Source organism: Nannobrachium achirus, assembly GCF_963921795.1.
Source record: "Nannobrachium achirus genome assembly, chromosome: 11".
Lineage (NCBI taxonomy): Eukaryota > Metazoa > Chordata > Actinopteri > Myctophiformes > Myctophidae > Nannobrachium > Nannobrachium achirus.
In genome coordinates, this window is record NC_137820.1 from 26,927,992 (window position 1) to 26,943,068 (window position 15,077).

The 15,077-nt window shown below is 41.4% G+C and overlaps 1 protein-coding gene across 1 annotated transcript in view; it reads right to left on the reverse strand.

Moving 5' to 3' along the window:
- Positions 1-14,544, reverse strand: part of rag1 (recombination activating 1) — a gene marked incomplete at both ends in the record, with an annotated part of 50,885 nt that extends 36,341 nt beyond the window's left edge. Inside the window, 4 exons of the mRNA XM_080736972.1 lie at positions 5,983-6,277; positions 7,357-7,548; positions 11,772-11,979; positions 14,536-14,544. Coding sequence (XP_080593098.1) covers positions 5,983-6,277; positions 7,357-7,548; positions 11,772-11,979; positions 14,536-14,544 — 704 coding nt within the window. The remainder of the gene's footprint in view (positions 1-5,982; positions 6,278-7,356; positions 7,549-11,771; positions 11,980-14,535) is intronic.
- Positions 14,545-15,077: the final 533 nt, after the last annotated feature.

Here is a 15,077-nt window from a genome sequence, read left to right on the forward strand (position 1 = left end):
AAAGAAATCGCGATTTACGATATAATCGCGTTAATCAAAATCCATTATCCTGGGGCGGAACATTTGCCAAAAATATTGCAGATCTACAAGCTCACAACGCATCGCGTTGCGATGCGTTATGACGTTGAAGATCGGCTATTTTTTGGCAAAGACATTTGATAAAGAGTGGAAAAAAGACATATATTTGTATATTGGTATATATATCAAGTTTGTATATTATAAGTACCCTTTACCCAATTATAGAGGGTTTAAGTGGTACCGGATATGCAGCTCGGCAAATAAAAGGTGAATTGATCCCAGTGCATGATGAAGGACGATATGACGATAAATTAAATCTCCATGATACGATTATCGCAAGTGTTTTTTTATCACGATAAACGATAATATCGCTTATCGTCCCATCCCTAGATTGAAGATGGGCTATTTTGAGGCGAAGAGATTTGGTCTGCAGTGTAGACAGGAAAAAAAACAGTCCCAAGTACAGTTGTAACTCAGATCCGTTTGACTAAGAAAGAACAGCTGAGGGTTTAAGAAGTCGTCCCACTCTTCTCCTATGAATTAAAGGGATATTTCACTTTCAAAATAACATTTGGTCATATTATCGTCTAATCAGGCTTTTATGAACACTCTGAACAGTTTTTTCAGACCAAAAGATTTTTGAAAGTGAAATGTCCCTTTAAGTACAAAAGGACCCCAATGTAAACAAGCCATTGTGCGACCTTGTATCTGAACTGTACCGTCTTGTGCTGTGCTTTTCCTAGGCGAACTGCTAATTAAGTATTCAATCAATCAAACTCACCACCTTTTGTTCCATTTCCCTGAGGGAGGTGAAACGTTGGGGTCTCGGGAAGGTGGGAGGTTGAAAAGTGTGGAGGAGGGCTCTGTTCCAAAAGACACTGCAAAAACATCACATGAATTTCAAGGACTCCCAACAACACCAACAAGCACAAACAGACAAACACAAACAGACACCAACAAGCTGTGGGAGGAAATAACAACCTTGGATGAAAATGAAATAAATAAAAGGAGTTATTTATAAGGGCAAAGAAGAGGAATCACCTGCTGTCTCAATTTGGAGAAAGAAGACTGAAGACGAGCTAGTTTTAAAGTTAATTAAAGGAGTTGTTCTGTGAAGGGGTCCTGACACAGAACCTTTGATGTGTTTTTTGGGGGGAGACACTTCAGAACAATGCAGTTCGCGGCTCAGGCGCTCACGCAAGACGACCTTCAAGGACATTCCGCTCATTTACACAGCAATTAAGCGGTACCCTGTTGTTAAATTGAAAAAGAGACAAAAATCCTCTGTGGATTTAATAACAAACTCATTACGGGGTGCCAACAGGGCGGAACTGCCTTTTAATTAGAGCAACACCTGATTAACGCCCAATTAACGGAACCAGGGCCAGTAATCTGCGCCACTTTGGCAGGGTGAGAACGTAAACATACCAAGGCCAGCATTTTCTCACTCCTCCCCCTACTCGTGGGAGCGAGGGAGAGAAGGCAAGGCCCTCTTTAGGACTCTGGACAAGAGGGAGGGTGTTGTCTGATGGTCCAAAAACTCGTCAGGACAGGTGTTCGGTCCTCAGTGTGTGTGGAGGGTACACGAATAGACAGGCAGCTAACAGTAGGCTTGAAGAGACCGGTCAGAGACAGAGTCAAGTTTGGACGGTTTCCGACAGGCTTGGATTTGGTTTCCAAGTTTTCCAACAGGCTTGGACAGTGGACTCACACACAATGGAAGGAGGCTAAAGTCTGCTGCGCCACACATGAGCTCCTAGTGGGTTACAGGGGTTCTCAACCTTAGGGCGGGACCCCCAGGGGGGTCCCCACATGATTTTGCGGGGGTCCCCAGAGGACAGTGAAGGACTTTTAACTCCTAAAAAAAAGAAAGAAAGAAAAAGACCATAACAACATCAAAAGTAATCAAACTATTCTATAAAAATGGGTCAAACATTGGCCAAATTCTCAAAAAAAGAGAGAAAAAAATAATAATAGATAACTTAGATAGAGCTTGTAGATCTGCTGTTTTCACAATATTTATCTGTGGATCTAGGCCTCAACTCCTACATTCCAAGTGCTTGTTAGGGTCAGGGTTCCCCAGTTCACAGCCTGAAAAGGTTGAGAACCAAAGCTCTACACTTTGAAGAGAGTACCAGTGGTGTAAAGTAACTAAGTACATTTACTTAAGTAATGTACTTAAGTACAATTTTGAGTTATGTGCAAATTTCCAGTACTTTTACTTCTACTCCACTACATCTTGGATCCAAATATTGTACTTTTACTCCACTACATTTATTTGAAAACTTTCATTACTAGTTACTTACTGGAGATATACATTATAATATTATAAAACATATATTAACAGGTTGGCCAATGATCCATGGGTCGGCGGTTCAAATCCCAGCTCCTCCTGTCAACATGTCGAAGTGTCCTTGGGCAAGACACTGGACCCCTAGGTTGGTGCCTTGCATGGTTTCCACCGCCATCGGCGTATGAATGTGTGTGTGTGAATGGGTGAATGGGTTTACATTGTAAAGCGCCTTGGATAAAGGCGCTATATAAATACACCATTTACCATTTAGCATTTTAACCACTTGTAGCCCTATTTTATACGTAGGATTTTTTTTTTAAATAGCCCGTCTACAAGCTCACAATGCATCGCAGATATGCTATTTTTTCAAAGATTCAGTACTTTTACTATTGGTACTTTAAGTACATTTTGATGACAATACTTTCATACTTTTACTACATTTTGAATTCTGTACTTATTTCTACATTGCAGTATTGATACTTTAAGTAAATAATTTGAGTACTTTTTCCACCACTGGAGAGTACACACCAAAAATCCTCAGTGATAATTTATCCCAGAGTGCTCAAACTGTTCCAATTGCACACACAACAAATGGAATACATTAATAACGCAGAGGATTTGATTGTGTGGTCTACGCGTTCATTTCTTTCCATTTGCACAGAAGTTCAGCATGAACTCTTTTTAATTAACTTTAATTTGCCCCCGGAAGGATCTGCTGAGCAATAATACTATATTCATAGAGTTTCTGGGATTCAAGCAGTGAAATATTCTATAACTGAAACTAAAATAAAAACTAAAAAGGAACGCAAAATTCCCTCACCTTCCCCTGAAAAACTAAAACTAAGACTGAACTGAAACTATTTTGTAAAACTAACTACATGAAACTAAAATGAAACCAAACACCAAAGTGAAACCCTAAATAAAGGTAAAAACTAATGAATATTGATGACACAAACCTCATTCACTTTCCCAGCCTAGATTCCCCCCAAGTCAGTGTTGGGATTTGGTCAGGCAACCTTCAAGTCACATATCAGATTCTCCAACCTGTAGGGTTCCAAACCTCAAAGAAGCTTATAATATCCTTTATTCTCTGGTAGGGCTGTCACAATTATTACATAAACGTCTAATCGCAATTATTTGACATAATCGCAATTATTTGACATAATCGCAATTATTTGACATAATCACAATTATTTTGTGATAATCGTCATAATCGTTTACATGTTGAAAAAAATGTTTATATATGTTCAAACATTTAAAAAATAGTGGAAATAGCAGATCTACAAGCTCACAACGCGTTGTGACGGCTATTTCCACTATCAATGTTATTTTTAAAGTGTAAAGTTGTCAAATATGTCAGTAATTTCTTTGTACATTTACGGTACGACAACGACAAAAACACAATTAAATCGTTAATCACAATTATTTGAGTGACAATTAATCGTCATGTAAAATGTCATAATCGTGACAGCCCTATTCTCTGGATGATATGAGTGACTGCTGAACAGTATTGGCTGTGTTACAAACAACGCATGGCACCGTGGAATTTATGAGCTATGCCCTTTATGAATGAGCAGCTGCTGCTATGTTTTGGAATATTAACTTATGCGCTAGTTTCACAAGCGTTCTGCAAGGATATTCACAATTTATGAGACATCCTGTAATTAAGACGACACGTGTCAAACAACAGATGCCCGACATTTATTATTAATGTATGAATATTATTTGCCTACCTACTTACTTTCCAGATTTCAGTGGAACATTGACACAGACTACGGGCTAAACAACAGTTTGGAGAACACTGATGAAGAGTTGACGAATTGCACGAGTAATAAATACATCAAAACGTGAAACCTGAAATATCTTTCATTGCTTTTCAGTATCCATCATATTACAGATTAGGGTTGTCACAATTATTACATAATCGTCTAATCGCAATTATTTTACATAATCGCTATTATTTTTCATAATAGTCGTAATCGTTTCCATGTTGAAAAAAAGTCAAAAATAGTGGAAATAGCCGATCTACAAGCTCACAACGTGTCGCATCGCGACGCGTTGTGAGCTTGTAGATCGGCTATTTCCACTATCAATGTTCTTTTTTTAAGTATAAAGTTTTCAAATATGTCAATAATTTCTTTGTATATTAGGTTATGTGTCATATCTACCATGTGCAACTTCAAAGCCTAAAAGCCAAACAGAAGTGTAATTGTCAACGACAAAAACACAATTAAATCGTTAATCGCAATTATTTGAGTGACAATTAATCGCTATGTAAAATGTCATAATCGTGACAGCCCTACATATTACATAAGCAAAATCGTTTAGTGTTAATTGACCTCTAAGAGGTTAAAAGGTACATTTTACCATCTTATCAACACTTCACTGACATGTGATGTGTGACCTTGTACTGTAGATCAGCTACAGTATATTTACACAATTATTGACAATATAATGACATGCCCAATATAGGGACGCAAGGGTGGTTAAACATAAGGCAGGCATAATCATTACAGTATATTTTATCAAATTGCCTAAGCTTGGTTAAAAAAAAGTGCAGTTTACTTTTATGTGATTTCAATTTTTGAGGCTTCTCTTTTATTTTCTGCAAAAAAAAACAAATAAAGAGATTTGTAAAAAAATAAATAATAATAATTGCCTTAAGCTTAACAGAACTTTTTTTCTTTCTTTCTTATGTCACAGTGTTCTGTGTGTTTTTGTTTGTTGCGTTTGTTAGAGTAGAAATCACATTCAGTGTGAAGTGAGCGATGCTATTTACAGTACATGTATGAGTTCATTTCACTAAGCGTCCCGCAAAGCTTGGCCAATGTGGGATGAGGCGGGAGTCGAACATACTGTACAGTGTACACACATACAGACGAAGCCAGTTAGCACCACCGCTCAAAACATATTGATCACAGAGCACTTTCAGTTCGTTCTGCCGTAACAGCAGCTCAATATAAATCCAGTTCAGCCACATAATCCACATTATCCGTCCTGCAGTGGTCCAGAGAAACCTCCCAGATTCACTGTGGTCAGCACTCAGGGAGTCAATGTTCAGGCGGGTTGGGTGCAGCACATGCCTTACACCAGGGGTCTTCAACGTTTTCAGGCCAAGGACCCCTTAGCTGAGAGAAAGATGAAGCAGGGACCCCCACAACCTTTTCATAGATTCCATATAGTTTCATCATTTGACAGCACGGTCGTCAGTGTATTTTGGATTCATGTAAATTTGTGTTCTCAGATATTTAACCACTTGAACCGTCAATACTTAATAAACTTGACCTTTCACTCTGCACTTAGACTGCTCTTTTTCCCCCTCTACACCAAACCCCTTATCCGAAAATAGCCGATCTACAAGCTCACAACACCTCACAGCGCGAGGTATTATGAGCTTGTAGATCTGCTATTTTTGTCTAAAGTTCTCCGAATATGGACGCTAGGGTTCAAGTGGTTAATGTAAAAAAGGAGGGGGAAAAAAAGTCACAAAGATTCGGAGGACCCCCTGCAGTAACTCTGGGGAACCCCTAGGGGTCCCGGACCCCCTGTTGAAGACCCCTGCCTTACACAGACTCCTGGTCCCGTAGACTTTAAAAGGTGAGTTCTCCTCACCTTCACATTTCGTGTTTTCCATCATGTCTCGTTTTATCTCTCAAGGTTCTGACATGTACCGCCGCAGGCCCGCGCTGTCATCTACCTTGTAGTTGCCCGGGTGACAGCCTCCTTCACTGTAAGCGCGCTTCTGCAGGGAGGCACGCCGCAACGTCTCCATGGAGTTCTCCAGGTCCGGGAGGATGTCTGGCACCACACACTGTTCGGCCAGGAACACGGTGGGCTGGATGATCAGCAGCAGCGCCCAGCCCACGGCCCCCAGCCAATAGGAGGAGCCGAGAGAGGCGATGTCCCGGCGTATCTCTTCCCTGTGCTGGTAGGTGAAGAGAGACCAGCAGAGCAGGAAGAGGAGACCTGGGAGACAGAGGACAGTTTTGAGTTCATCTAAGTAAAGAGTAAAAGGTCAAGTTTATTAAGTGCTTAAATAGTGCCCAAGTGCTTAAATATCTGAAAACACAAATTGACATGAATCTACTGATGATTGTGCTGTCAAAAGATGAAACTATATGGAATCTATGAAAAGGTAGTGGGGGTCCCTGCTTCATCTCTCTCTCAACTAAGGGGTCCTTTGCCTGAAAACGTTGAAGTACCCTGCTATAGGGATATGTAAACAGAAAAATATCCCTTTGAGGTCCCTTTGTTTATTTCTACCACATAGGCCAGTAGGCCATTTGAAGGACAAAAGAACCTGAAGTCATTTGTGTGATTCTTCACCATGTCGTGCTACGTTTCCCCCATTCACCTGTCCCAGTTTACTTGGGGTGATGTAATGCACTCGCTACTACATGAAATGCACAATTCGATTCAGACAACATGCAACGAGTCACCCAGGCCAATGAGATATCAGAGGGCCATATGTCCATCTACAGCAGGGGTTTTCAAAGTGGGTGACGGGGCACCCTGGGGTGCCGCGACAGCAGTCCAGGGGTGCCGCAAGATAACTTGATAATAGTTACTTAAAAAATATTTAGTATCATTTTAAACTTAAACTTGAAGTACAAACGTATTTTCAGTCAGTTCTAACCAAAATGGCTATTATCTCAACGTTTTCCTCGCAACATAATCACTAAAATATCGTCACTGTCGGGCAGAAACCTCATAAATGTGTACGTCTTTTGGTAAAGCAAAGCCCTGCTTCATCATACAAGACTGTTGCACAAAACTTGTGAAAACAGCAGATCTACAAGCACACATCGCGATGCGAGGCGTTGTGTCCTTGTAGATCTACTGTTTTCACTAGTTTTGTACATTTTATAGATGATAAATACAAAACGAACGGTTTTGGACATACAAGGTTTACACCTGACAACGACGATATGCTATAAATATAAGGTGCTGGGAGTGAAAATTATAATGTAGGGATGCCTCGGATTAAAACAATATTTATGGGGTGCCCTGAGACAAAAAAGTTTGGGAACCCCTGTACTACAGACCTGTGGAGGCCAGGGTGAAGAGCAGCAGCGTGGTGGGGTAGAGCGCCTGGCCCACCATGAGGAGGGAGCGTGTGTTGGAGTAGGAGTGCACTGTGTCAGACGTCCAGCAGAGGGCGAACACGAGGCACAGAGCGCCACAGCTCAGGGCCATCAGGAAGGAGAAGAATGCAAAGACCCTCTGGGCCTCGGGGACTGGAGGATGACAAGCACACACAAACAGAGATGTCACTCTAGATTTTAACCACTTTATTTTGTGCTTTAGCTATTAAAAAATAGCAGATATACAAGCTCACAGTGCGGCACTGAGTGCCACGTTGTGAGCTTGTAGATCTGCTATTTTTGAAGTTGTGAACATTTGTGCACATCTTTGAATATACCGGTATATGTATTTTAAAGCGAACATTTGTAACTCAAATTTTGCTTATGGGGTCTGTGGCCAAATACATATCATTTTGGGGGACATAGAAACAAGTGCTTCTCAAAAAACCTTAGAAGGATTTAGAAGACACTTAGAATCAGGTCAAAAATATTCAAAGACTTTCACAGATGTTCCAGATTTTTCAAAGATAGCAGATTTACAAGATCACAGCGCGGCACTAGCTCAGAGAAATGGGAAAAAGAAGAAACTGTGTTCCAAAGTTAAAGTTATAAAGTGATTTAGTGTGTTTCTGCACTTGTGAATAAATACTAACTAATTGGAACTTCCAATACAGTATATTAGTTATTATTTATTCACAAGCGCTTGTATTTTTAATTTTGATAAAACCCAGAAACACACTAAATCACTTTATAACTTTAACTTTCAAAATGTTTCAGAAATAGTGAAAATAGCTCACAACGCGTCTACAAGCTCACAACAACGCGCTGTGAGACTGCTGAGCGTAAATTTTCACTACTTTTGCCTGACAGCAACGACAAAATCTCAACGTTGTAGTTTGTCAGTGTGTACAACCGGTCTACATTTAATGTGGTATAAGGTAATAACCCACACCTCATTCCAATGACGCCATCGCAATCATGTACCAACCTGCCCGTATTATAAGAAACATCAAACATATCTCCTTTCATATACACTTCCCTTGGTCTACTTTCCGTTTGCTCTCACTCTACCTCTATCTTTTCACAGAATACTACAAAATGGATGCACACATTTTACTTTTAGTTTTTAATTCACCCACTGCTCACCTGTTAAACTGTGATGTGACACATTTAACTGGTTCTGTTCTTCTCTGCCTAGATACATAAATGTACCTATAGATGGGTCGGTATGCCTATAGGTACTCTATCTCAGGGGTTCCCAAACTTTTTTGTCTCAGGGCACCCCATGAATATTTCTTTTTAATCTGAGGCACCCCTACATTATAGTTTTCACTCCCAGCACCTTATATTTATAGCATATCGCCGTTGTCGGGTGGAAACCTTGTATGCCTTGTGAGCTTATAGATCAGCTGTTTTCACTAGTTTTGTGCGACAGTCTTGTATGATGAAGCAGGGCTTTGCTTTACCAAAAGACGTACACATTTGAAACTTGGAGATACAAGTTTTCTGCCCAGTAGTGACGATATTTTAGTGATTATGCTGCAAGGAAAATGTTGAGATAATAGCCATTTTGGTTAGAACTGACTGAAAATAACTTTGTACTTCAAGTTTAAAATGATACTAAATATTTTTTCAAGTGTCCAAATGAATTCCAAATATTATCAAATGATCTCGCGGCACCCCTGGACTGCCGTCACCCACTTTGAAAACCCCTGCTCTATCTATCGCCCAACATCAGTGTCTGTGTCTTGTGGCTGAAACAAATCATATCACATTAATATGGAGTTGGTCCCTAATTGGCCACTAAAACATTCTCCACCGTTTCTGTGATGGCTTTTCAATAGATTGAACAGCTGCAATTTGCTGCCATTTGCTTCCATTCAGCCACAAGAGCATTAATGTGTTCAGACGTTGGGGCGATTATGCTGCCTGGTTCACATTTGAATTATTCCGATTCATTCCAAATGTGTTTGACAGTGTTAAGGTCAGGCCTCTGTGCACTGCAGGCCAGTCAAATTATTCCTCACTTGTTGCTAACAACTCGTTTCTGTATTGGGGGGGCCATGGGATGCGATTGTCATCCTCAAACAGTAAACGGCATTCTGCAATCTGCCACAAAATTGGAAGCACAGGATTGTCTCTAAAACAATCTTTGGGTGATAGAAACCTTTTTTCTCCTTTTTTTTATATTAACCACTTGAACCCTAGCGTTACCATATTCTGAGAACTTTAGCCAAAAATAGCAGATCTACAAGCTCACAACGCCTCGCAGCGCGAGGCGTTGTGAGCTTGTAGATCGGCTATTTTTGGCAAAGAGGTTTGGTGTAGAGGGGAAAAAGAGCAGACTACAGAGAGAAAGGTCAAGTTTATTAAGCATTGATGGTTCAAGTGGTTAAATATCTGAATACACACATTGACGTGCTGTCAAAGGATGAAACTATATGGAATCTTTGAAAACGTTGTGGGGGTCCCTGCTTCATCTCTCTCTCTCAACTAAGGGGTCCTTGGCCTGAAAATGTTGAAGACCCTTGATCTGAAATGTTCATTGTACTGTTAGCTGTTGCATTGAGATGTCCAGTCACTGGAGCAAAGCACACAAATTAGAAACACTAAATGAGAAATCTGATAGACCACAATGGGAACAAACCGCAGAAGGCGTTTTGTCAATATCCTTGTTTTTAAAAGTGTGATCTATTTATTATCTAATCAAAGGTTATGCATTGACTTTTATTCACATAGTGATTTTGTGTAGACAGAGATACTGTGTGTGCGAGCGCAGCTCAGCGCACATGCACACACACGCACACACAAACACAAACACACAGCATCTATCTACTGCAGTGTTTCTCAACCCCTGTGCCTGGGGACCTTTGGTGTGCCCCTGAGAAGGGTCAAGTGTGCCCCTTGAAACTGCTTGAAAGCCAATATTTATCATTTAAAAAAACAGCCAATCTACAAGCGCACAACGCCTCGCGGTGCGAGGCGTTGCGTGCTTGTAGATCTGCTGTTGTCACTACTGTTGTGCGACAGCCTTGTATGATGAAGCAGGGCTTTACTTTGCGAAGAAACATACAACTTTAAACTTGGAGATACGAGGTTTCTTCCTGACAGTGACGATATTTACACCCCCGTATTATGTTCGTGTGCCCATGGATTCTTGGGACATGAAAAGTGTTCCCATGAAGAAAAAAGGTTGAGAAACACTGCTCTACTGCAGTGGTTCTCAAAGTGGATTCCAGGGACTCTGTGTCTGTGGCTCCTTTAGGGGGGGGTCTAAATGAACCCATACAAGTCTGTAACTCTGACAGTGTACAAATGGAACCAAATTGACCCGTAAAGGGGAGTCCTTGAAATGTGAAAGTTTGAGAACCACTGATCTACTGTATCTAGACGAGACCAAGATGAAGATGAAGACTGTAGCACATTTCCCTACACTCCTTCAACTCTAACCTACTCAGATATCCAGATCCCTGCAACAGCCACAACAAGCCCACGCAGGTCTTACTGCCGACGACTTGTACTTCAGGTCTACTGTACACGTCTCACACTGGGGTGGAAAGCATAGCCTGAGGCGATTCTCAAGCGGAGCTAAATGTCCTACCAAGGCCCTGAGCCGTGCAGCATGTACAGTTGTTTATGTCTCATTAAGTACAGTACACTGCCTCCGCTGATATGTTTAATATAAGCACGCTTGTTCTACGTCAATCACAATTTGAACTTTAGCCAGTGTAACAGCTTTCGACGAGCCAACATCGACATGGAACAGAATTACACGGTGGCAGAGTTCCTTTGCGCTTTAAACCATTTAGGCCTAGAATTATTGAATGCTTTAACTATTGAAAAATAGCAGATCGACAAGCTCACAGCGCGGCACCGAGTGGCGCGCTGCGAGCTTGTAGATCTGCTATTTTTTTAAAAGTCATGAAAGTGTGTGCAAATCTTTGAATATATGTATTTTTAAAGCAAACATTTGTAACTAAAATGTTGTTTCTGGGGGGTCCCTGGAACTAAATATTTTGAGATGGGGGCCCGTGGACAAATTCATATCATTTTGGGGGTCCTTCACATGAAAACCACTGACATAGTAGTCTCTCAAGCACAGACTAACTGAGCTCCAGTTAAGTGAAAAGGACCTTTTCTTTGACGATGGCTAGCCAGATTGCTGACAGAAACATAGGTTTAAAAAGAAAAACCTTAAGAGGATTCAAAAGACACTTAAAGAATCGGGTCAAAATTCTAATTTTCACGATTTTTCTAAAATGGCAGATCTACAGGCTTGTATATCTGCCATTTTTCAGTAGTTAATGCATAAAATAATAACACAAAATAACGTGTGCCCGTTCTGAATGGGGTTTTAATGCAGCTTGTTGACTCACCATTATAAACGGCTCTATCGCTGTCGTCCCACGTCTGCTGGTCTTGTTCAGAGTTCTCCCAGTCGGTCCAGAGGCCCCGGTTTGACAGCCAGAATGGCGTCCACACAGCGTAGCATATGGACAGGCAGCCGGCCAGGCCCACGCAGGACTCGGCAAACCTGAACCGACCTATGGAGTCCCCCAGATCCAGCCACTTCATGATAGCACACTGAGAGGGAGAGAAAGGGAAAACACATAAACAAGAGGAGTGTATAAGCAGGTTGAAAACTACCATATTAATAACATACCTCATAGTTACATTAGTTCAGGGGTCTTCAATGTTTTCAGGCCAAGGACCCCCTTAGCTGAGAGAGAGATGAAGCAGGGATCCCCCACAACCTTTTCATAGATTCCATATAGTTTAACAGCAAAATCATCAGTTTATTTTGGATTCACGTCAATTCGCGTTATAAGATATTTAACCACTTGAACAATACTAAAACCTGACCCGTCTTCTTTTTTCCCCATCAACACCAAACTACCTTGCCAAAAATAGTCGATCTACAAGCTCGCAGCGCGAGGCGTTGTGAGCTTGTAGATCTGCTCTTGTAGATCTGCTATTTTTGGCTAAATTTCACTGAATATCGACGCTAGGGTTCAAGTTCTTAATATAAAAAAGAAAGAAAAAAAGTTTCTATCACACAAAGATTTGGAGGACCCCCTGTAGGATCCCCCTAGGGGTCCCGGACCCCCTGTTGAAGACCCCTGCATTAGTCACATAATCAGTAATATGATGTGTGCGAGTACATACTGTATGGATCTGTAACGATATAGAATGGTCATTAAAAGCCTTACCATACGTGTTGTTGATCAGTACGGGACTTGTCAGGAACACCAGTTGAAGAAGTTGTACTTTGAGCTCCTGGATTATGAACCACAATTATGTGGACAGATGAATAAAATATTCTCCCAGGCAGCAACAACGGCACTCCCAGTTCAGCTACTGTACAAATAATAAATCACTTCACAAAGTTCAAATCATTGACGCGGCGTGACCAACCCTGTCGACGACCCACACACCTTGTCACTCTCCTATACAGTACAAGCCAAGGATTACCCCACGCTGTGGTGGAACATGACACTGTAAGTATTCTCCCCGCGTCGGTAGCGACTCCGCCCCCCCCCCCCCCCCCCGTCACAGCTACAGTTGGAAACTCCCCCTCCTTCTCTCTTGGTTGGTGGTTTACTTCCCCTAGAATCCCCCAGCTCAACAGAGAAAGTGAAACAAGTTGCACACAAAAGAGGATGCCCACGTACCTACCGCACACAACACTGAACTTTTGGTACCCGATACCTAAAGGGAAAATAAATAAAATCAGGTCTCATGACCATTTTATACACGACACGACGCGCCCTCCCGTCTATAAATGGTCATGAAGTGTAGCCTACATGGTAAAATCTTCAATGAATTATTGAATGCTTTAACCAGTGAAAAATAGCAGATATACAAGCTCACAGCGCGGCACCGAGTGCCACGCTGCGAGCTTGTAGATTGGCTATTTTTGAAAAATGAAAAAGGTCCCTGGAACTAGATATTTTGAGATGGGGGTCCGTGGCCAAATACATATCAGTTTGGGGGTCCTTCAAATGAAAAAGTATGAGAACCACTGACATAGTAGTCTCTAAAGAACAGACCAACTGAGCTCCAGTTAAGTGAAAAGGACCTTTTCTTTGACAATGGCTGGCCAGATTGCTGACATAGAAACATAGGTTTTTCCAAAAATCTTAGAAGGATTCAAAAGACACTTATAGAATCGGGTCAAAATTCTAATTTTCACGATTTTTCAAAAATAGCAGATCTACAAGCTTGCAGCGCGGCACTCAGTGCCGCGCTGTGAGCTTGTATATCTCGTATTTTTCAATAGTTAAAGCATAAAATAATGATACACAAAATGTGTACCCGTTCTAAATGGGTTAACTCTGAGGGAGTACAAATGTAACCAAATGAACCCGAAGGATCCACTGGATACAGGATACAGTAGGTGGGCACTATAGGGACATCTTGGCACCTCGATGTAGAATTGGCAATTTTGTCCAAAATGTTAAAATATGTTTTTCACACTTTTAGAGCATATCTGTCGTGATAATATAGCCATGCCTAACACTGTATGCCAAAAAAAAGTGGGAAAAATTGCCCAGATGTCCCTCGTGCCCACCTATCCTGTTACCAGACAGGAATATATCGTCACTGTCGGGCAGAAACCTCGTACCTCCAAGTTTCAAATGTGTACCTTTTTTTTGGTAAAGCAATAAGCCCTGCTTCATCATACAAGACCGTCGCACAGAACTAGTGAAAACAGCCGATCTACAAGCACACAACGCCTCGCACCGCGAGGCGTTGTGTGCTTGTAGATCGGCTGTTTTCACTAGTTTAGTACATTCTTTAGATGATGAATACAAAACGAACGGTTTTGGACATACAAGGTTTCCATCCGACAACGCCAATATATCCATTTAGTGGGGTTTTTTGTCGTTAAAGCAGAGAAGTTACAGCAATCCCCCCGCACGCCTCCCACCCGGCGGGAGTTATTCCTACTTGGTGTCAGCCCAGACGTAGGTCAGGCACAAAACCACATGTGATTTATTACAGAAAAAGTGTGTGGAGGGTGTCAGAAGGTGGTGACGCATGACAGACCACCACCACCACCCATAAGGAACTCCCACTCTCTCTGGCTCCTCTCAGCCTCTCGCATTGATCTCATGCACATCTCCAAGTAAACCTCACCTCCCTCATGCTTTCTACCTGTCACGGCCGATGTGGAAAAACCTCTGACAACCCACCCAAAGGCATACATTTGCTGTTGTCGGATGGGAAACCTTGTATGTCCAAAACCGTTCCCTTTGTATTTATCGTTATAAAGGTTATTTGAAATAGCGAAGATCAGCAGATCTACAAGCACTGCTGTTTTCACTAGTTTTGTGCAACAGTCTTATATGAGGAGGCAGGGCATTCATTTACAAAAAGAAAAGAGAAAAAAAAAACTTGCAAATTTGAGATACAAGGTTTCTGCTGGACAGTGACGATCTATATAAATACTGTCACATTGCTTTAAATAGCCCAAAGTACCCATCAAAACATCATGTTTGGAACAAAATTACGGAATATCATAAAGTATAAGCTAATAAATGTCTTGCAGCCAAGATAAACTCGATAAAACACAGCGTTTGACTCCGGAAGGAAGTCGCTCAAGCGGAAAGCAGTAAAAATACAAGGCATTTTAATTAGCAAACCAACAGGATTTAATTAAAATTAAGGCCTGGGGGAAG